Source organism: Eptesicus fuscus, chromosome 4 (assembly GCF_027574615.1).
Source record: "Eptesicus fuscus isolate TK198812 chromosome 4, DD_ASM_mEF_20220401, whole genome shotgun sequence".
Taxonomy (NCBI): domain Eukaryota; kingdom Metazoa; phylum Chordata; class Mammalia; order Chiroptera; family Vespertilionidae; genus Eptesicus; species Eptesicus fuscus.
Window position 1 is genome coordinate 69,285 of NC_072476.1, and position 23,766 is coordinate 93,050.

Here is a 23,766-nt window from a genome sequence, read left to right on the forward strand (position 1 = left end):
CCACAACTGCCCTCTCCTGCCGCCATCTTGTGCCAGCCATCTGTGTGTCCACATGGTGGCAGCCATCTTGTGTGTTGGAGTGATGGTAAATTTGCATATTACCTCTTTATTATATAGGATGGGATTTTTAACATGACATGATGTCTTGGAGAACTTTCTATGTTAGTACTTCTAGAACATCCTTCTTATTTTGAATGGTTGCATTATATTCTAAAGAATGGGTATTACACAGTTTAATTCTTCATTCCCCTTCTGACATACACAGACGGTTTCTGGTGTTTACTGGTACAGATGGAGGTGCCTTGGTCTTTGAACATGTATATGCGTTGTGCATACATGCAGGCATGCAGGGGGTCTGCAGGATAGCTTCCTAGAAGTTCATTACTGATTTAAGGCAATATGTAGTTACGGTTTGATGGCTATTGTCACATTGTTCCCCAGAAGGGCTTTACCAGTGTGTACTCCCACCAGCGGTATTTCAGAGTCTCTATCTCTTTGCACCCTTGCCGACCTGAATATTGTTAGTCATGTTAACTCTTTGCCATTCTGATTGTTGAAAATTATCTAGTTCAGTTTGCCTTTTCTTGATCCTTTTATTTTTTGGTAATCCTCATCTGAGGATGTTTTCCATTGCTCTTCAGAGACAGTGAAAGGGAGGAAGGGGGAGAGAGAGAGAAAAAGAGAGTGACAGAGATCCACCAGTTGCCTCCCGCACAAGCCATGCCCAAGCCCCAACCAGGTCGAGGACTGGAATGGAACCGAAGACTCTTTGGTGCTCACGCCAAAGTTCTTACCACTGAGCAACTGCCAAGGCCTTTTCTTGATTCTTAATCAACAGCCAAGGCCTTTTCTTGATTCTTAATGAGTTTTAGCATATTTTGATATGTTTATTGGCCATTTTTGGTGAATTGCCCTAATTTTTTTTTTTATCATAGCAAACCTTTTGGTAGAAGTATTTTATTCTACAGTGAGGTACTGGTTGCCTTTCAAATTTTTTTCCATTGATTTTTAGAGAGAGTGGAAGAGGGGGAGAAAGAGAGAGAGAGAGGGAAAGGACCATCCATGAGAGAGGGACACATTGATTGGTGACCTCCTGCACATGCCCTGACTGGGGCTAGGGATTGAACTTGCCACTCAGGTACATGCCATTGCCTTCAGTGTATGGGCCGACACTCTAACCATTGAGCTCCACTGGCCAGGGCTGCCTTCTTACACTTAAAAAAAAAAAAGATATAATTGACAAAATTATAAGTTATTGGAAGTATACAACGTGATGACTGATGTGCATATACATTGTGAAAGGATCCCCATCAGATTATTTAACACATCCAGCACCTCACTATTTAACCTTTTTTGTGACAATATTTAAGTTCTCTTAACAAATTTTAGTTATACAATACCATGCTTAGTCAGTGTGTTTGCTAATACTTTTTAATTTTTAGAATAAAATTATGTTGGCATTGAAGAGGCTGACTTGTCTTTCCTTAGGACAGCTCCAGGAAGAAAGGTGATAGAGACCAGAACTCCATTGTAGGATTGGATTTTGAGCCTTGGACCAGCAAACGAGGAGAAATCCTTGCCCGGTACACGACCACGGAGAAGCTGTCCATCGTGAGTGCTGTGACTGGCCCCAGGGTCTCCCTCAATGTAGTAGTAATTTCTTTTTGTTATGAGTTTCCACCCAATTTCAGTGTGTGGGTTCCCCCTCCCCCCGCCCCGCACCAAACAATTCTACACCACCAGCTGGGGATCCTACAGTTCTTCTCAATCTGACGCCATCTACCCAGATCTGATCCCGCAGGTTATGGGCTCATTATCACCTCTTTTTTTTTTTTTTTTAATATATTTTATTGATTTTTTTACAGAGAGGAAGGGAGAGGGAGAGAGAGTTAGAAACATTGATGAGAGAGAAACATCCATCAGCTGCCTCCTGCACACTCCCTACTGGGTATATGTCTACAACCAAGGTATATGTCTTGACTGGAATCAAACCTGGGACCCTTTAGTCTGCAGGCCAACGCTCTATCCACTGAGCCAAACCGGCTAGGGCTGTGTCACCTCTTGTTCAAGTTGTTAGAAGGAAGAAAGGGGAAAGTAGGATGTACCCTCTCGCATTTAGAGACTTCCAGGAGTCCCCCTCAACACATCCAGTTAATTTATCTGGAAGGTAGCTACAGGCTGTGTGCAGATTGCAAGGGAAGCTGGGAAATGTGACATTTTGCCCACCAAAACTTCAGCTGTGAGCAGGGAGGAAAGCGAGACCTTGGTAGGACACTAGGATGGTGCTGTCCCCTCATCTCTCTCAGGGCATGTTCTTGTTGAGCAGAATGGCAAGGAGAACTTTTGGACTGTTAAATTATTTTTCTTATTTTCTACTAGAGGCCCGGTGCAAGAAATTCGTGCACGCGGGGTGCGGGGGTCCCCTCAGTCCAGCCTGCACCCTCTCCAATCTGGGATTCCTCTCACAATCCGGGACCACTGGCTCCTACCTGCTCACCTGCCTGCCTGCCTGCCTGATCACCCCTAACTGCTCCCTCGCGGGCCTGGTCGCCTCCAACTGCCCCCATCCTCCCCCTGCCAACCTGGTCACCCCTCACTGTCCCCCTCTGCTGACCTGGTCACCCCTCACTGTCCTGCCTGCTGGCCTCATCGCTCCACACAGCCTGCTGCTCAGTCGTTTGGTCGGCCCTCTGCCGGCCTGGTCACCTCACGCAGCCTGTTCAGTCATCCACTCAGTTGTTTTGGTTGCAACAGTCGCTTGGGCTTTTATATATATAGATGTGCATTCACTTAGAGCATTGGTTCACATTTGGGAGGAATATTATCCCCCAGAGGACATGCTGCATTGTCTAGAGACCTTGTTGTCACAACCGTGAGGGTGCAATTGGCATTGAGTAGGTGGAGACCAGGGGTGCTGCTGAACATCCCACAGTGCACGGGGCTCCCACAACAGAATATTTCAGCCCCGAATGTTATCAGTGCCGAGGTTGTGGACCCTGATGTCAAGTAGGCTAAGTGCTGTCACGTGACTCCAATGCCCTCAAAATTTTGCTATTTGTTCCTTACTTCGAGAGAGAGACCTGAATTGAGTAGAAATTACAGTCTCCAGTAGTTTCTACTTAGGTGTATTTTCACCTTCTTAGTAAATATTTCTAATTTTCATTTAAACAAATAAATGAATTTGTTGGAAAATGATGGGTCTTAAGTTGTCTTAGTGTTACTTGAGTACTAATTTAAGTAGTTTACAGGTGTGTTTGTGTGTGTGTGTGTCATACAACCCAGTACGTTTTAGAAATTATTAACAATTTTTTTTTTGCCTCTGCAGAATCTGTTTATGGGCTCTGAAAAAGGTGAGTTTTTGTTGTTATTATTCTGATGAGATTCTCTCATTAACTTGAATATAATTTCACAAAAGAAAAAAGTTTGTTATCCAATTCTGACGATTAATTCAACTGAAGCTATTATTTCCTAGATTACATATAGACTTAGTAGAATTGAAATTCATATTTAGATGATGAATGGAAGAGAAGACCATGGAGTAAGATATGGGCCCACTGCTTGCTTTCAGGGTTAGAGAACAGTAGTCTCTCCCGTGTAAAATGCAGATTCGCTGGTTTAAAGGAACCCGCATTCAGACGCACTGGCCGCTGGTCACTGATACAGCACGTCTCAGTTTCCTCTGCTGAGACATGTGGTCGGAAGCTCCGGCCCAGGGTTCTCAAGCCAGCTGTGCAGCATGGTCATCCAAGGCTTCAGACATCACAGGCTGCTGGTCCCACTGTGTTGTTGACCTAATCCTGAGGAACGGGTCCAGGATTTCTTTTTTGAAGCTCCCGGTGATTCTGAAGCGATTGACAGATGGTGGTCCTCGGGGTGCGGGTGAGCTTGGCCTTGTGTTATGTGTAAACTGCCAGTGGCAGCTGAAGCTCTCCCCCATTCTCTGCAGGTTGAGACAGCACATTGGGAATCAGGAGAGTCAAGCACCTTTGTTATTGACATAACTTGGACCCCAAACCATAAAGAAGTAAATCATAGCATTGTATATCCAGCAGTTTGGAAAAACAAAAAAGATTGCTGATATCTCCTGTGGAGAGAATGTGAGCAACAGGGACTCGGATGTTACCCGCTATGTAAAGTACTTTTGTATTACCTATTAAAATGGATGCGGGCCAACTCCTTGACCCAGAATTCCTACTTCTAGGATGTGCCCTTTATCAGAAATCAGAGCCTGTCTTGCAGACCAAATCTGGCCCACTGTTTGGTTTTGTAAATGAAGTTTTATGGAAACACAGCTATGCCAGTTGGTTTACAGATTGTCTGTGACTGCTTTTGTGTTATAATGGCAGAGTTGTGTAGTGTACAGAGACTGCACGACTTATAAAATCTAAAATTGTATGTCTGGCTCTTCACAGAGCGTTTTCCTATCTCTGCTCACATCTGCGTTTTTAAAGTGTGGTCCTTGGACCACAGGTGACTGGGAGCCCATCAGAAATGCAGTCGTAGCCCTGCCAGATCTCCTGGAAATAGAATCTGAATGTTAACCCATCCTGAGTGACTCCTGCCCAGAGGAACTGCATGCACACATGAGCAGGAGACAGTGCAGCAATAATCCTGGCAGCATTGTTCAGAGTGGCCCCTGCAGGAAAGAAACACCCGTGGACTGTAGAGGAGGGAAAATTGGGTTGTCCTCACACAGTGGGGAACTCAGTGGTGGTTACAAACATTTAAATTATCTATTAAAATGTACATGTGTGCACAATTCTGTACATAGTATATTTCAGAATGAAGGAAATAGAAAAAGGTTTTTAAAAAAGCAAATTATTTGGAAACTTCTTACTTTAGTAGTTGTTAGTAATGAACTAATGGTGCCATGCTCTCATTGATCCCAGACAAATCTGAGCGAGCACCGGAGCTCAGAAGCCAGTGCCTTAGGAGAATAAATCTAGCTCCTGAAGTGAGTCTGGCAGCAGGAGCAAAGGGCCCTCGATCTAGAACAGATGCCCCTTGAGAATGAGAAAGGCTTTGAAATAGGAGGCGCTGGAGAGCAACAGCCAGCTGGACAGGCGCCTAGCCCTGCAGCTGGCTCGTGGCCTGAAGGCTTTCCTTCATCTGTCCCTGTCCCTGCCGATGGAAAGGACTGCGCTGACAGATGATGGGCGGAGGCACAACTCGTCCTGTTTGCTCAAGGGGGCTTTGGAGCCCCAGCGTTTCCATTTCCCGGCAGATGGTGAGGTGGTTTTTAGTTAGTGTAAGGGCACAGTAGCCCACACCGAGTGAAGCCTGAGCGGCCTTGTTCTTGGAGAACAATTCAGTGGTGGATGTTGGGCATCTTATCTGGACCGCCTTTCTTTAGGAATAAGGGATGGGACACAGTAAGTCCTTTTGGAGGCTGGTCCCCCACTCCCAGGGGTAGCTTTTAGGCAGAAATGTTTCTGATGGACTGTGGTTAGGGAAGGATGCTGCCGCTGAAGTGTAAAGTCAAAGATGCCTCCGGTGGAGGTGTTGGTGACAGGAAAGCCCCATGTGACAGAGTCCATGTCGTTTAGGCAGAGCCGGGCCTGCCGCGTTCGCAGTGTCGGAGAAGGTTCGGACCAGGCTGGAAGAGCTGGATGACTTTGAGGAGGTGAGCAGGTCATTGGCTGAGCGCAGGGCCCTGTGGTCTTCCCTTTCTTCTGCCAGTGAGCTCTCTGCTGGTTGCTCCAATTAATTCTCGAGCTGTGCATTGTGCCTCCTCCTCAGGCGCCATTGATCTGAGAAAGAGGCCCAGGAGCTGCTCAGGCTCAGGCTGGCCTTCTGAAATCGTCTGAGCAAGCCCAGGTCGTCTGGAACAGGTGTCACTGTGCACCCATGGAGCTCTCTCCCAGGAAACGCAGGACAAAGTTCCTGCCTTGCCGCGGAGAGGGCGCGGCCCTCTGCCGGGCTTGTGTGTGTTCAGAAAACATGACTCACCCAGTGCATTGACAGGCACCATCTCCTGGTGCTGCCATCGCAACAGAGAGCTTCCTGCCAAGCTGAATAGAGGGTCCCTTTTTACTGCCTCAGCCCAAAAGGGACACATGCCCCCCTGCTCACAGCGCATTTGCCCAAACTAGTCACATGGCACCTCCTACTGCAAAAGGGCAGGGAGGGCCCTATCTCAGAGTCAAATGACCAGTGGTATCAGTCCCGGTTTCCTGACCCTTCTATGTGTGTTTCTTTAACAGTGTTCACTGGTTTCCAGGGAACATTCATATAAAAAATATGTGGTTCCTGATCTCCTCCTGTGGGCTAGAGTGACCCTGACCCCTGTGAGCTTAGAGCTTCTCAACTATAGACAAGGATCACTGAGCACACACTGTACCAGGGGCTGTGCTAGTCCCCACACTGTTGATGCACCCACATGGCGGCCTTGGTCTCTTCATAGATGCTTGCTGTGGTCTGTTCTGTCCTGGTGCCCTCTCTGCTCTAACACCCACCCTGCCTGCTCAGTACTGAGCTCGTCTCAAGCATTGCTTCCTCCAGGAAACCGTCTGTGACCGCCCTGGAGTGCATTCCTGTTACCACATGTGTTCCCTTCTGAGATGAACCTTTTCTTTGAATGCCCCTGAAATTAGGCCGTGTCTCAATTCGTATATGCTGGTGACCTGCGGTCTTTCCTTAGTGGCACAGGAACAGTCGTACTTCTTACAGTGGGCACCGGGTTCAGGGAGTTGTTATTTCCTCCCAAGCATTTATTTCAGTTTGTATTAATGTCCATCTTGTCCTCTGCTTTAAACTCCATTAGTGCAGAAAGAATGTCTTTCTGCTTATTTTTGCATCTTGAACATCTGGCACACCGTGCCTGGCACACTGTGGGCGCCGAGAACTGTGTTATCTCTGGCCGCAGAGGAGGCCCTGGGAGGAGAGCAGTTCACCCAGAGCCACGTGGTAGGAAGGAGCTGAGCTGGGAGTTAGCCTGACTCAGACTGGCCTCCAAGGCTAGTCTCAGTCACTGCACTCTGCCCGTCTTTGCAGAAAATGTAAAGGACCTGTTTATTCATAAGACAAAACTATCAATGCACGGTGGCTTATGAGGAAAATTAGAGAGTGAGGCTGAGTTGGTGCTGTTCATAGGGTTGGGAGTTGGACAGTTTTCCTATTGTGCATATACTTTCCCTCTTGCTTCCCACAGGGATCCCAAAAGGAACTGTTGAATTTAACTCAGCAGGATTATGTGAATCGCATAGAGGAGCTTAACCAGTCGCTGAAGGATGCCTGGGCTTCGGACCAGAAAGTGAAGGCTCTAAAAATAGTCATCCAGGTCAGGTCTAGTGATTTTTTTTTTCTTTTCAGAACTTCCTATGTAAAATTACTCTGTGGATAATTAGGGTTTTCCAAGGCCTGCCTTCAGGGTCCGCCTTTTTAATCTGTTCCATTTTCATGTATTTACTGTGAATCTGTGTTTTTTAAGTTGGCCAATCTCAGAGCCACCTGTGCAGCTCCCTAGGTGTGCATGGCAGAGTTCCGAGTCGCCGAGATCTGTACTAATGATGCCCTCTGAGGTGCGCTTTTCACTGGCCCTGTATAGCCCCTGGCACATTGATGATTTGTACAAACTAAAGATTGATCAGCTATATTTTGGGTTTCCTTGACCAGATTTTCTTTGTGTTTTCTGATATGTACATTTTTGAGTCATAGTCTGCATAATTATGTGACGAAGAAAACATGTTTCTGGTGTTAGGAAGTTACATTTGTTGATGAATTTGTTGATCTGTGACAACCCTTGGATCACAAGAGCAAGTTCTATTCTGGACCCTTAAGATCATCCTGTTTTGGCAGACCATGCTCAGAAATACACTGTAAAAGAATGTATGATTGCCCTGACCGGTTTGGCTCAGTGGATAGAGCGTTGACCTGCGGACTCAAGGGTCCCAGGTTTGACTTCAGTCAAGGGCATGTACCTTGGTTGCAGGCACATCCCCAATAGGGAGTGTGCAGGAGGCAGCTGATTGATGTTTCTCTCTCATCGATGTTTCTAACTCTCCCTCTCCCTTCCTTTCTGTAAAAAATGAATAAAATATATATTTTTATTCATTTGATTTTCATTATGATTTTCAGAACAAAGTTAAAGAATTTCTGAACAGCCATTTTACTTCAGAAGGACAGATCCCATTTTTGTGAAATGTCACGGCAATGTGCCATTTGTTTTCTCACCTGTTGCCCTGGAGAGAGGGTTAGGAGGCTTTGCACTGGTGCTTGAAGTCTATGAAGGTGGTACTTTCTATGGCAGGTGCTATTTTTTTGAGGTAGTTTCATGACCAAGGCCAACTCTCAGTCCTGGTAGAGCCGACTTCCCTTCAATCACTGTTGTTAGTTTTCAGAGTAAATACTTGTGAAGAAGGGTCCTCTCACCTGGACACATGTGACACAGTTGTTTACTAAGGGGCTCAAGTGAGAAAATAGCTAAACTAGCAAGTGCTTCTTCAAAATATCTTTATTGGCAGCATCTCTGCATATTGTTTATAGAACTGTGACTTCTTTACCATGTGGAGATTCTATTCATGTCTTTGCAAAGAAAATAACTGAACATGTTTCATTACCTTCACCTCTGATTAATTGTAACTGTTTTACTTTCAATACTTTAAAGACTGCCTTCTTTATTTAATAAAGACACTGAAGCTGCAGAGTGTAGAGAAATGAGACTAGTTTACCTTATTTGCTCTGCAATAGGGTTTTTGTTTTTGTAGCTTTATTTAAATACTAGAAGTCCGATGCACGAAATGCGTGCAAGAGTAGGCCTTCCTTCCCCCAGCTGCTGGCACTGGCTTCCCTCTGGCACCTGGGACCTAAGCTTCCCTCGCAGCCCCGGCTTTGTCCAGGTCGTCCAGAAGGATGTCCGATCTAATTAGTATGTTATGCTTTTATTATTATAGATATTTTACATATCCTGAAATCCACCATTGTAAGTGTGCAATTCAGTGATTTTTTGTGAGTTTACAGTTGTGCAACTAATACCCAATGTTAGAACATTTCTGTTATCCTCCCTTTCAGATTCCCTAAAGCATGTTTGCAATTAAACCCCACTGCCACTTCCAACCCCAGGAAACCTGCTTTTGACCCTGTAAACTTGCATTTCCTAAACATTTCATGCAGGTGGGATCATTCACTGTGTAATCATTTGCATCTGCCTCTTTCCTTAGCATAAGGCTTTTTAGGTTCTTCCATGTTTCACTGCCAGTACTTTGCATCTTTTTACTGCTGACTGGTATTCTATTGTATGAATAACCCTCTTTTACTTATTCATTAATAAGTTTATGGACAGCCCTAGCCAATTTGGCTCAGTGTATAGAGCGTCAGCCTGCGGACTCAAGGATCCTGGGTTCTCTTTCCATCAAGGGCACATACTTGGGTTGCGGGCTCGGTCCCCAATAGGGAGCGTGCAGGAGGCAGCCAATCAGTGATTCCCTCTCATTATTGATGTTTCTATCTCTTCCTCTCCCTTCCTCTCTGAAATCAATAAAAATATATTGGAGGGAAAAAAATAAGTTAATGGATTGATTGTTTCCACTCTTGCTCTTATGAATAATGCTAATATGAACATTGGCATATAAGTCTTTGTGTGGGCATGTTTTCATTTCTCTTGCATAGATTCCTAGGAATGGAATTGCTGAGTTATATACTAAGTTTATGTTTAAATTTTTGAGAAATGGCTGACCTGCTTTGCAAAATGGTTACACCACCTGCCTGCATTCCCACTAGCAGTACATAAGCATTCCAATTCTTGTTGTTTGTCTTCATTATAGCCATCCTAGTAGATGACATCTCATTGTGGTTTTAATTTGTATTTTCATACTATCTAATGGTGTTGAATATCTTTTCATGGGCTTATTGGCTTTCTTTTTTAAATCCTCACCCAAGGATATTATTTTCCATTGATTTGTAGAGAGAAAGAGGGAGAGAGAGAGACACATTGACTGCCTCCCACACATGCTCTTTCCAGGAATGGGGATTCAACCTGTAACTGAAGTATGTTCCCTTGATAGGGAAACAAGCCTGTGACCCTTCTGTCCACAGGCAGCATTCTAACCACTGAGAAAAACTGGCCAGAGCTGCTTATTGGCCCTGCTATATTGCTGAATTCATTTATTCTAGTAATTTTTTGGTGGAATCTTTAAGGTTTTCTATGTCATCCTATATAATTCTATCTAATAAAAGAGTAATATGCAAATAGACCATCTCTCCAACACACAATATGGCTGCCCCCATGTGGTCAAAGATCCTTCCCCCATGTGGACACAAGATGACCGCCACAAGATGACCAGCAGGGGAGGGCAGTTGGGAGGAACCAGGCCTGAAAGGGAGGGCAGTTGGGGGCTATCAAGCCTGAAGGAGAGTGCAGTTAGGGGTGACCAGGCCGGCAGAGGAGGGAAGTTGGAGGTGACTGGGCCTGCAGGGAAGGGCAGTTGTGGGGGACCCAGGCCTGCAGGGGAGAGCAGTTGGGGGGGACCAGACCTGCAGGGGAAGGCAGTTAGGGGTGACCAGGCCTGCAGGGGAGGGCAGTTAGGGGTGACCAGGCCTGCAGGGGAGGGCAGTTAGGAGCAAACAGGCTGGCAGGGGAGCAGTTAGGCATTAATCAGGCTGTCAGCGGAGTGGTTAGGGGGTGATCAGGCTGGCAGGCAGAAGCGGTTAGGGGCAATCAGGAAGGCAGGCAGGCGAGCAGTTGGGAGCCAGCGTCCTGGATTGTGAGAGGGATGTCTGACTGCCCCTGCCAGGATCGGGCCTAAAGGGGCAGTCAGACATCCCTTGAGGGGTCCCAGATTGGAGAGGGTGCAGGCTGGGCTGAGGGACACACCCCCTTGTGCACAAATTTCGTGCACCGGGCCTCTAGTAAAGAGATAATATGCAAATAGACCATGACTCCAACACACAAGATGGCCACCCCCATGTGGACACAAGATGGCCAGCAGGGGAGCACAGTTGGGAGGGACCAGGCCTGCAAGGGAGGGCAGTTGGAGGCAATCAGGCCTGCAGGGGAGGATAGTTAGGGGTGACCGGGCCAGCAGAGGAGGGCAGTTGGGGGGGGGACCAGGCCTGCACGGGAGGGCAATTGGGGGGGACCAGGCCTGCATGGGAGGGCAGTTGGGGGGGACCAGGCCTGCACGGGAGGGGAGTTAGGAATGACCGGGCTGGCAGAGGAGGGCAGTTGGGGGGGACCATGACTACAGGGGAGGGCAGTCGGGGAGGGACCAGGCCATCAGGGGAGGACAGTTGGGAGCGGCCAGGCCTGCAGAGGAGGGCAGTTAGAGAGTCCAGACCTGAAGGGGAGGGCAGTTGGGGGGAACCAGGCCTGCAAGGGAGGGCAGTTGGGGGCAACCAGGCCTGCAGGGGAGGGCAGTTGCGGGGACCATGACTGCAGAGGAGAGAAGTTGGGGTAAACCAGGCCTGCAGGGGAGGTCAATTGGGAGCAACCAGGCCTGCAGGGGAGGGCAGTTGGGAGTGACCAGGCCTGCAGGGGAGGACAGTTGCGGGAGGGCAGGCCTGCAGAGGAGGGCAGTTGGGAGGGACAAGGCCTGCAGGGGAGGACAGTTAAGGGGGGTTGACCAGGCCTCCAGGGAGGGCAGTTAGTGGTGACCAGGCCTGCAGGGGAGGGCAGTTGGGGGCAATTGGGCTGGCAGGGGAGAAGTTAGGCGCCGATCAGGCTGGCAGGTGAGTGGTTAGGGGGTGATCAGGCTGGCAGGCAGAAGCGGTTAGGGGCAGTCAGGCAGGCAGGTGAGCAGTTGGGAGCCAGCAGTCTGGTTTGTGAGAGGGATGTGGAATCAGGCCTAAACGGGGCAGTCGGACATCTCTTGAGGGGTCCCAGATTGGAGAAGGTGCAGGCTGGGCTGTGGTACACCGCGCCCCCTCTTGCTCCCCCCACCCCCCTCCGTGGACGAATTTCATGCACCGGGCCTCTAGTCTGAATAATGAGAATTTTATTTCCTCCTTTTCCATTTGGATGCCTTTTATATTCTTGCCTGATCTCTGTGGCTAGGATTTCCAGTACTATGTTCAATAAGAGTGGTGAAAGTGGGCATCCCTGTCTTTTTCATATTCTTAGGGGATATGATTTTATTTTTTGTCCTTTGAGTATGCTGTTGACTGTAGGTTTGTCATATATGGCCTTTAATATGTTGAGGTATGATATCTCTATTTCCACTTTGCTGAGAGTTTTTGTCAAAAAAGGGTGATAGATTTCGTCGAATACTTTTTCTTTAGCAATTGATCTGATCATGTGATTTTTGTCCTTCAGTTTGTTTATGTGATGATTTGCGAATATTGTAGCAACCTTGCATCCCTGGAATAAATTCCATATGGTCATGGTGTTTGGTCATAGTGTATGGTCTTTTTAAGAAATTGCTGGATCTCATTTGCTAATATTTTGTTGAGGGTTTTAGCATCTGTGTTCATCAGGGATATTGGCCTGTCAGTTTCTTTCTTTGTAGTATCTTTATCTGGTTTATAATTAGGATAATAATGGTCTCATAGAAAGAGCTTGGAAGTGTTCCTTCCTCTTTAATTTTTTGGAATAGTTTGAGGAGGATGGGTATTAGTTCTTCTGAACCAGAGCTTTCGTTTGCTGGGAGTTTTTTGATTACTACTTTAATTTTGTCATTTGTTATTGGCCTCTTCAGGTTTTCTGGTTCTTCCTGATTAAGTTTTGGAAGATTGTATTTTTCTAGGAACTTGTCTACTTCATCCAGGATGTCTAGCTTGTTGGCATATAGTTGTTCATAGTATTTTCTTGTAATTTTGTATTTCTGTGGTGTCAGTTGTTACTTTAACATTTTTTGTTTCTGATTGTATTTATTTGGGTCCTCTCTTTTTTTCTTGATGAGTCTTGCTAAAGGCTCATCAATAAAGTTGTAGGATTAAATGGTTTATTGCTAATTTTTCTTGTTTTTTGAGGTAGGCGTTTAATGCTATGAACTTCCCTCTCAGGACTGCTTTCACTATCTCCATAGATTTTGGGTTGTTGTGTGCTCATTTTCATTTTCTTCCAGCAAGTTTTTTTAATTATTTCTTGATCTCATTGGTAACTCATTCGTTGTTTAATAGCATACTATTTAGCCTCCATGCATTTGAAGGGTTTTGAGTATTTTTACTGTAGTTGATTGCTAATTTCATTCCATTGTCATCTGGGAAGATGCTTGATATGATTTTAATCTTCTTGAACTTGTAGAGACTTGTTTTGTGTACTAACAGGTGGTCTATTTTTTGAGAATGACCCATGTGCACATAAGAAGAATGTATATTCTGCAGCTTTGGGTGAAATGTTATATAAATGTATATTAAACCCATCTGATCCAGTGTGTCAGTTTTTAGAGTCAGTGTTTTCTTGTTAATTTTTCACCTGGAAGATATATCCAGTGAAATCAACAAAGTTTTAATGTCCCCTATTATAACTGTATTGCTATCAATCTCTCCCTTAAAATCCTCCAGAATTTTTAAAAAATATATTTAGGTTCTCCTATATTGGGTGCATGTATGTTTACTAGGGTTATATACTCTTGTTGGATCGATCCCTTTAATATTATGTAGTGACCTTTATTGTCTCTTCTAATAGCCTTCATTTTAAGTCTATTTTGTTAGATATGAGTATTGCTACCCCAGCTTTTCATTTTGTTTTCATTTGCATGAAGCACTTTTTTACATCCCTTCACTCTCATCCTGTGTGAGTCTTTTGTTCTGAGGTGCTTCTCTTACAGACAGCATATATTTGGGTCATGTTTTCATACCCATTTAGCTACCCTATGGCTTTTTTTGGAACGTTGAATCCATTTACATTTGAGGTAATTATTGATAGGTATTTATTATCATTTTAATTCTTTAAGCCTATATTTCTCTCTATTTTTTTTTCTCATTACAGTAATTAATTTAGCATTTCTTGTGGTGTTGGTTTGGCGGTGATAAACCCCTTTAGCTGTGTGTGTGTGTGTGTGTGTGTGTGTGTGTGTGTGTGTGTGTGTCTGGGAAGCTCTTTATTTCCCCATTTTTTGAATAATAGCCTTGCTGGATATAATAATCTTGGTTTCAGATCCTTGCTTTCCATTACTTTGAGTACTTCATGACATTCTATTCTGGCCTGTAGATTTTCTGATGAAAAATAAGCTTATGGGAGCTCCTTTGTAGGTAACAAATTGCTCTTCTCTTGCTGCCTTTAAGGTTGTTTTTTTTTGCCTTTAATTTTTGTCATCTTAATTATGATGTGTCTGGACATGGACCTGTTTGGTTCTTCTCAATTCTGTCTTCTGAACTTGTGTAATATTTTCCTTCACCAAGTTATGGAAGTTTTCTGCCATTATTTCTTCAAACATGGTCTCTATCCCTTTCGCACTCTCTTCACCTTCTGACACTCCTATGATATGAATATTGTTACATTTCATGTTGTCCTACAGCTCCCTTAAGCTGTCCTCCCGTTTTTTATTGGTTTTTCTTTTTGGTTCTCTGATTGAGTGATTTTTTTTTCTACCCTGTCTACTAGTAATTCACTGATACTCAGCTTCCCCTAATCTGCTGGGTACTCCTTCCATGGTGTTCTTTATTAGCACTATGGCATTCTTCATTTCCAACTGGTCTTTTTTCATAGTGTCTGTACCTTTTCTCTTGCTGTTGAGCATCCTTGTCATCATAATTCTGAACTCTATATCTGATATATTTCTTATCTCCCATTTCATTTATCTCTTCTTCTGGAGAATTCTCTTGTTCTCTTATTTGGGGCATGTTTTTTTGTATCCCCCGTTTGGCTGCCTGTTTGCGTTTGTGTCTTTATATTAGGTGGTGCAGGACAATGTCAGACATTGTTTGTTACTAGCCCTGAGTAACCTCTTTGGAGCTATCAGCAATCCACATCTTGTGGCTCCCTTGGCTGGGGCTGGATGCCTTTGGAAAGGACCAGGATGTACACCAAGATCTGCTTTTTGTTTTTTTAGCTCTGAGCATAGAATTAGATCAGGAAAGACTCAAAAGTCTCCAGAGAACCACTTCTGCCTGCAGTGTGATTATTATTCAGTCTTTATTAGCCTCAGGCTATGACCACAGGACTGAAAGAGAGGTTTTCCAACAGAGTGGGGTAATTGCTTCTGCCTGCAGGCTGATTGTTATTTTCAGTCGCTTAATGGGCTTGAGAAACTTCATTGGGTGGGATGAGGTATTTTCCAATAGGGTGGGGCTATTGCTTCCACTTAAGCATAAACTGCTTGGATGATAAAGGTCTGCTGAATAAAGGTATCCCTGTGGTGTGAGGGAATGACTCAGTACAGGAAACTGAGGTGTCTGCCTCTAAGCTCTAACCACAAAGTCCCCAACCTTGGCTTGTGCTCACACAGCTCCAGTCCATTCTGCCCTCTCCCTGCCAGTGCCCAAGGTGAATGACAGCACATCAAATTGTGTGTGTTGGCCCTTTAAGAGGGTGCCTGCATTTCCAGCCGTCTCTCCTTGGCAGACACCAACCCTGCTGCTTTTCACAGCCGGATGTTATGTGGGCACCTTTTTCAGTTCCAGTTCTCTGGGTTGGGGAACCCAGCTTGGGAATTAGACTCCAGAGTTCTCAGTGGCAACCCCCCAACAGCTTAGATATCTCTCCCGATACTCAGCTGCTGTCTGTGGGAGCCCAAGTCCAGCCAGCCCTTTCGTGCCTCTGCCCTTCCTACCAGTCTCTGTGTGGTCTCCACTTTACGTCCTTGGTTGTCAGGGTTCTCTCCAGCCAGTCTTCTGTTGGTTATTGAGGATGCTTATTCTGTATTTTATTTATTTACTTATTTTAATTTAATAAATCTTTATTGTTCAGATTATTACAATTATTCCTCTTTTTCCCCCATAGCTCCCCTCCACCCCGTTCCCACCCCACCCTCTGCCCTTACCTCCCCCCCCCCACTGTCCTCATCCATAGGTGTACGATTTTTGTCCAGTCTCTTCCCGCACCCCCCACACCACTTCCTCCTAAGAATTTTCAGTCCACTCCCTTTCTATGCCCCTGATTCTATTATATTCACCAGTTTATTCTGTTCATCAGATTTTTTATTAACTTGATTTTTAGATTCACTTGTTGATAGATATGTATTTGTTGTTCATAATTGTTATCTTTACCTTTTTCTTCTTCTTCCTCTTCTTAAAGAATACCATTCAGCATTTCATGTAATCCTGGTTTGGTGGTGATGAACTCCTTTAGCTTTTTCTTATCTGTGAAGCTCTTTATCTGACCTTCAATTCTGAATGATAGCTTTGCTGGGTAGAGTAATCTTGGTTGTAGGTTCTTGCTATTCATCACTTTGAGTATTTCTTGCCACTCCCGTCTGGCCTGCATAGTTTCTGTTGAGAAATCAGCTGACAATCGTATGGGTGCTCCCTTGTAAGTAACTAACTGTTTTTCTCTTGCTGCTTTTAATATTCTCTTTGTCTTTTGCTCTTGGCATTTTAATTATGATGTGTCTTGGTGTGGTCCTCTTTGGATTCCTTTTGTTTGGGGTTCTCTGTGCTTCTTGGACTTGTAAGTCTATTTCTTTCACCAGGTGGGGGGAAGTTTTCAGTCATTATTTCTTCAAATAGGTTTTCAGTATCTTGCTCTCTCTCTTCTTCTGGCACCCCCATAATTTGGATGTTGGTACGCTTCAAGTTGTCCCAGAGGCTTCTTACACCATCTTCAAATTTTTGGATTCTGTTTTACTTTTGCTTTTCCGGTTGAGTGTTTTTTGCTTCTTTGTATTTCAAATCTTTGACTTGATTCTTGCGTTCCTTTAGTCTGCTGTTGGATCTCTGTATAATATTTTTTTTTCAGTCAGTGTATGTTTAATTTCTAGTTGGTCCTTTTTCATATCCTCGAGGGTCTCGCTGAATTTATCGGCCTTTTTTAGGAAATTCTTGAAAAACCTTATAACTGTGGTTTTGAACTCTTTATCTAGTCATTTGTTCCTCCACTTCTTTCATTTGTGATCTGTTTCTTTGTCTCTGCATTTTCGCTGCTTCCCTGAGTTGGTAGGGTAGCTTTGTGTGCTAAGTGTCCTATATGGCCCAGTGGCTCGGCCTCCCCAGTTACCTGAGGTGGACACTCTTGGTGCACCCCTTTGTGGACTGTGTGTACAGCCTTGTTGTAGTTAAGTCTTGATTGTTGTTGTTATCACTGGGAGGAATTGACCTCCAGGCCAATTGGCTGTGAGGATCAGCTGTGTCTATGCCGGGAGAACTTCTGTGATGGAGACAGTCTTATGAGACAGGACTTGCAAAATTGCAAAAGCCTCTGTGCTCATCTTGGATGGGGAGGAGTCTCAGGGCTGAGCAGACAGTCTTGGCTTCCCGTCAGCCCTGCCCTATGATGCCCTTGGGTCTCAGTATCCCTCAGTAATCGCTGCAAGCACCTCTGAGAGAAAGCCACCCTTGAGTTTTGCCCACTGCCAGACAGTTCAGTTTCTCTCCCAATGAATCTGGATTCCCCGATTCTCACCCGGAACTGGAGTTTAGCGTAGTCGGGGAGCTTCCGTTTCCCACCCGCTAGAGAAAGCCAGCGGCATTCAGCTGTCAGTCCTCCCTTTGCGCACTCGCACGCGCGCCTACGGACTTCTGCCTTTCGTGGCTCCCCTGAGTTTCCACCTGACAGTCCAGATTCCTCTCGTATAAGCCTGGGTCCCCAGGGTCTTTCCCGGAGCTGGGGTTCAGTGCAGTCGGAACTGGGGTTCAGCACAGTCGGGAGCTTTTGTCTCCTTCCCGCTAGAGAATGCCAGCCAGGCACTCAGCCACCCACGCGCGTGTCTCCGTTCCTCAGCCTTTTGTGGCTCCTCTGATTCTCTGTGTGCTTTCCTCTTTCCTTCTAGTTGTAGAATTTCCACTCAGCCAGCTTTCCTGTGGTTCTGGATGATGTTCATTTTGTCTTTTAGTTGTAGTTTTGAAATTGTTGTGCAAGGCAGTAGTTTAGATATTTACCTATGCCTCCATCTTGGTTTCTCCTCTTATTCTGTATTTTAGTTGTGATTCCAGTTTATTCCTGGAAGCATATTGGTGTAGCTTCTACTTACTCTGCCACTATTTCCCCAAGATTTTGAAACTCTTAAATCCTGTTATACAGTTTGTTCCAACCTCATTATTTGTAAAAGCTGTGCATTGTTCCTGTCCCAGTGCCCACTTCCCTCTCCAGTACCCAGGTTGTGTGCTCTGTGTGCTGCTCAGCTGGCAGCTGCGGGGCCTTACGCTGCTCAGTGTGGGACATGCAGCTGCTTATTGTGAATGTGGCCGCACTCTGAGGCACTAAGGTCCGGGAGCACATCCAGGTGAACAAGCAGCAACAGGGCTGTGGGCCCCAGGGCCTGGCCTTGATCAGCTGGTTTGTGTGCAACCAGTTTGGGCATCAGGTGAACGTAGAACAAAGAGATCCTGAATTCCCTCAAGTACATCACACGTGGTGGCGGGTTTGAGCCCAACTGCATGCTCCTTTGAGAAGTGCGAGGTGAACCACTCTGCTCCTCACCTTCCTGTGGGAAGCCCTGCCCACTCCCAGTGAAGCATGATGCTCCTGCGCTCATGGCCAACCCCCGGTTCACCACCTGGTCCCCGGTGTGCCACAGTGTCATCGCCAGGAACTTCCACAACTTCCTGGTGGGTCTGTTTGGGATGCCTGTGCACAGGTACAGCCCCATCTTCCAAACAGTGACATTGAGGCCCTGCTGTCCCCTGGGCCCAGCAGTGCCGAGGCCCCTCCTTGCCCTGATACCTGGCAGCATAGTACTGCTTTCTGGGGATTCATTTCCACCGTGTTTCCTTTAGACCTGGGTGGAGGAATGTCTGATGTCCAGGAAAATGCCCCAGACCTCCTAGCCTCCCACTCCCACATGATAGCTTCTCACAATACTATCCAGTGTCAGCAAAACATTGAAAAATAAGTAAAAGCTCCCAGATGATTTAGAACACTGGCTGGAGGAACGCTCAGTCCACTCTGAGTGCTGCAGGCATGGGTGTCCTGACTCAGCTCGTCTGCGTGAAGCGGCACCTAGAGCCCTTATGCTGACTTCCTGCTGCCTCCCTGGAGGCTTTCAAAAGTAGGTTTGGAGTGGAGCCGAGAGTCTGTATTTTTAACTCATGATTCTGCAACTGCACCAAAGCTTTAAAACCGATGGAGTCTTCACAATTGTGATTAAAAAGGTAACTTCTAATCATAACATTGTTATGACTTTAACTTTGAATTAAAGAAAACTCTGCTTGCTCTAGCTGGTTTGGCTCAGTGGATAGAGTGTCAGCCTGTGAACTGAAGGGTCCTGGGTTTGATTCTGATCAAGGGCAGGTGCCTGGGTTGTGGGTTTGATCCCCAGTGGGGGGGGTGTAGGCCAAACTGATATTCTCTCATCGTTGATGTTTTTCCCCTCCTCTTCCTTCCTCTCTGAAATCAATAAAAATATATTTGAAAACAAAACCCTCTGCTTTCTATTATCCTACCTAATAAAAAGGTAATATGCAAATTGACCATACCATCGACACACCCACAAGCCACGCCCACCAGCCAATCAGAGCAAGTATGCAAATTAACCGAACCAAGATGGCTACAGCCACAGAGAGCAAGGTTTCCCAGGTAACAGAGCAAGCCAAGCTTTCCGAGAGCTGTTGCAGGCCTAAGCCTCCACCCAAGCTACAAAGTTTCACTTATAGAAGGTAAACAAATTCAAACAGAAATGGCGGCAGAACGACGCTTGAGAGAGAAAGCCAGGGTTCCCAGCAGCAACAGGGGAAGCAAAGCTTTCCGCACACCCTGTCCGGGCCCAGTCTCCACTTAAGGCTACAAAATTTCAATTATAGAAGGTGAATTAACTGCCGCAGAAATGGCTGCCAGCCGTGGAGGGAGCAGCAGGCTTGGCTCCACTCCAGGCTACAAAGTTTCAATTGTAGAAGGAAAATAAATTCCAGATACCAGGGCCTCTGCTTGGATTGCCAGGGGGCATGGCTGGCCTGCAAACCACCACAGGCCCCTCGCTCAGACGCCCCACGCCCCAAGGGAACCCTCACCCTGATCTGGGACACCCTTCAGGGCAAACCAGCTGGCCCCCACTCCTGCACCGGGCCTCCATCCTATCTAATAAAAGAGTAATATGCAGATTGACCATTACTCAAACACACAATGTGTCTGCCCCCATGTGGTCAAAGATCCTGCCCCCATGTGGACACATGATGGCCACCACAAGATGGCCAGCAGGGGAGGGCAGTTGGGAGGGACCAAGCTTGCAAGGGAGGGCAGTTGGAGGTGATCAGCCCTGCATGAGAGGGCAGTAAGGGGTGACCAGGCCGGCAGAGGAGGGAAGTTGGGGGCAAATAGGCTGGCTGGGGAGCAGTTAAGCATCAACCAGGCTGGCAGCGGAGTGGTTAGGGGGTGATCAGGCTGTCAGGCAGAAGTGGTTAAGGGCAATCAGGAAGGCTGGCAGGCAAGCAGTTGGGAGCCAGCAGTCCTGGATTGTGAGAGGGATGTCCGACTGCCCTAAATGGACAGTCGGACATCCCTCCAGGGGTCCCATATTGGAGAGGGTACAGGCAGGGCTGAGGGACAACCCCCCTCCGTGCACAAAATTCGTGCACGGGGGTGGGGTGTGTCCCTCAACCCAGCCTGCGCCTTCTCCACTCTGGGACCCCTCAAGGGATGTCCGACTGCCCATTTAGGCCCGATCCCACTGGGCAGTCGGACATCCCTCTCACAATCCAGGACTGCTGGCAGTGGGACATCCCTCTCACAATCCCAACTGCTCGCCTGCCTGCCTTCCTGATTGCCCCTAACCGCTTTTGCCTGCCAGCCTGATCACCCCCTAACCACTCCCATGCCAGCCTGATTGATGTCTAACTGCTCCCCTGCCAGCCTGTTTACCCCCAACTTCCCTCCTCTGCTGGCCTGGTCACCCCTAACTGCCCTCCCCTGCAGGGTTGATCGCCTCCAACTGCCCTCCTTTGCAGGCCTGGTCCCTCTCAACTGCCCTCCCCTGCTGGCCATCTTGTGGTGACCATCTTGTGTCCACATGGAGGCAGGATCTTTGACCACATGGGGGGCAGCTATATTGTGTGTTGGTCAATCTGAATATTACTCTTTTATTAGATAGGATAGTGGCCTGGTGCACAGGTGGGGGACGGCTGGTTTGCCCTGAAGGGTGTCCTGGATCAGGGTGGGGGTTCCCTTGGGGTGTGGGGCGGCCTGAGAGAGGGGCCTGTGGTAGTTTGCAGGCCAACCACGCCCCCTGGCGACCCAAGCAGAGGCCCTGGTATCTGGAATTATTTACTTTCTACAATTGAAACTTTGTAGCCTGGAGTGGAGCCAAGCCTCCTGCTCGCTCTGTGGCCGGCAGGCATTTCTGTTGGAGTTTATTATCCTTCTATAATTGAAACTTTGTAGCCTTGAGTGGAGGCTTAGGCCGTCCAGGGAAGGCAGAAAGCTTGGCTTCTTCTATCACCTTGGAAACTCAAGCTCTCTGTGGCTGTAGCCATCTTGGTTGGGATTATTTGCATACTCGCTCTGATTGGCTGGTGGGCGTGGCTTTTGGGTGTAGCGGAGTTAGGGTCAATTTGCATATTACTCTTATTAGGTAGGAGGATATTCTATGACACCAGCTTAGGAGAAAAATCAATGCACAGATGTTGGGAAGCCCCGGCTGTGTTTAACCCTTTGCACTCACTTGCTTTTTTCTCTATTCCTTTATTCTAATGCTGACCGTGTCAAGTCACACTCGACATCCAAGTGCAAAAGGTTAATTTGAAATCTTCTGTTGAACTCTCTCATCTGCAAGAGGCTGTGGGGAAGAGCTTGGGAGATGAGACACCCCTGGGAATCCAGAGTTGTATAATGTGAACAGTCTCTGGAGTCAGAGTTGCCTGCCTGTCCCAAGCCCAGAAGTCCCAAGGGTGGTTGTGTCAGTTGGAGTGCTCCTAAAAGGCATGTGAAAAACACACAACAGGGCACCAGGAACAGCGAGTCCTGTGTCCACCCAGGTGCGAGGCTTGGAATGGAGCTGAGCCTGCACCATCGTTTCACAGCCCACGTTTCCCTCCCTCTGCTCTCCCCAATGACATCAGCTGTGAGAGGATGTTGTACACATGGGACACGTTTACTTTTAGCCCTTTGCACTCGCTTGCTTTTTTCTCGAGCTGCTACCGATGCTAACCGTGTCGAGTCACACTCGACATCCGAGTGCAAAAGGTTAGGCATGCATTGCTAAGGAGAAATCTGATGAATCTAACAGTTTAGATATTGGGTAAAAAAGTGAGAACAGATGACAACTTACTTCTTGATAGGGTGAACTTATACTATTCAGTACTATTCTCTGCAGGTTGGAAATGCATATTAAATGCCCAGATATTGTTAGGTGAAATTTTTCTACCTGAGGATCATCTATTGGAATAACAAAATAGGGCAAAATTTTTTAGTTCCTTACGGGGCATTACATTTAGTTCTTCAAAGTAGAAATTGATTTTTTGTTTCTGATTATAAGTTTGTGACTTAATCTGGGTATTTAAGGCCAAATTGTGTGGCTCCTGGGCTCGAGTGGTAGCGTGGCACTGAGAAGTCCCTGCGGAGCCTAGACGCCGCTGGCAGTGAGGGTCCTGCTTGCAGAGATGCAGGGATGCTCTGAAGCTTCTCACGCTTGCTCTCAAGGGCAGCGGGAGTGAGTGTGAATGGTAGGTACTGATTTTAAGAAATCCTGGAGCTTATTTAGCGGGTCATTTCACAGAAAAGAATGTGTGAAGATCGAGACCCTCCTGAAATAAACCAGAGGCCGCCATGCTGAAAGGCATTTGGTACAAGGACCCTGGCGGGAGAGTGTCCCTGGCTCCCCTTGGTGACCTTGAGTGCTGACCTGCTTTATGTCTGAGCAGAGACCCTCTGGATGAGCGTCCGAGCCCTGTTTTTCCTCAGGGCGGCTGTAGTGACCTTGCTGGGAGGCTCTGCTCTGAGCAGTCTCGCTCCATGTCAGAAGTTCAGTGATGTTGCTTACCATTGTCTTCCCAGCGAATGGCGAGGGCTGGGCACGGGGGAGCGCCTGTGCTTGTTTGTAGAAATGGTTAAATTTCCAGGCCGGAGTGTTGCAGCCATCAGACATGACAGTGAGTTTTCTCTCCTTCTCTTTTCCTAGTGCTCAAAGCTTCTTTCGGACACAAGTGTCATTCACTTCTACCCAAGCAAGTTTGTCCTCATCACGGACATACTTGATACCTTTGGTAAGTACTAGTCATATTCATCTTAGATCTAGGAGATATGTATTTTTTTTTTGGTTTGCTGGTTTTTGCCAAAAGTTCAATAGTGGAGTTGCTTCAAATTAGGTTCTGCCGTGGTTTAAGTAATGAGGCAAATCACGGAGGAGACCTCCTCACACCCCTGCTCATTAACCAGGCGCTGTTTTTGAAAGACTCTTAGACTGTGTGTTTCCCTAACCTTCTAAGAGGCACATACAGTGAGGGGAGCAGGGCAAGCTCACAGGCCGTCTACCCCAGCTCCATCCACCGCCCTTTGAGGCCTCTGGCCCTCTGTCAGAACTGCACTCGCACCTCTTCCAGCCCTTCCCTCCCCTTAGGCTGCTTCTACCTGAGGAAGTGGCAGCACCACGGAGCTCAGCTCATTGCCTGAGCTGGAAACCTGAGCATCTTTTCCCCTGTGCCCCACATCCAGGTCTAACTTCTTCACTTCAGCTTCCTAGATCTCCCCCGTGTGTCCCAGAGAATCCTTAGTTCTGGCCACATCCTCCCCCAGAGATGCTGCAGCTATTTTGAGGTTTCCTATGTGCTCCTTCAGGTAGAGTGATCTGTGGGAGCCCAGCAGAGAGG

The 23,766-nt window shown here is 46.8% G+C and overlaps 1 protein-coding gene and 1 pseudogene across 1 annotated transcript in view; both read left to right on the plus strand.

Annotated features, from left to right (window-relative positions):
• VPS35L (VPS35 endosomal protein sorting factor like) overlaps positions 1 to 23,766 on the plus strand; it is a 142,790-nt gene that overhangs the window by 17,820 nt on the left and 101,204 nt on the right. The window contains exons 4-8 of the mRNA XM_008160012.3: positions 1,489 to 1,611; positions 3,326 to 3,350; positions 5,547 to 5,623; positions 7,151 to 7,279; positions 23,079 to 23,163. Coding sequence (XP_008158234.1) covers positions 1,489 to 1,611; positions 3,326 to 3,350; positions 5,547 to 5,623; positions 7,151 to 7,279; positions 23,079 to 23,163 — 439 coding nt within the window. The remainder of the gene's footprint in view (positions 1 to 1,488; positions 1,612 to 3,325; positions 3,351 to 5,546; positions 5,624 to 7,150; positions 7,280 to 23,078; positions 23,164 to 23,766) is intronic.
• On the plus strand, positions 7,509 to 18,863 carry LOC103302972 (glutathione peroxidase 1-like; annotated as a pseudogene).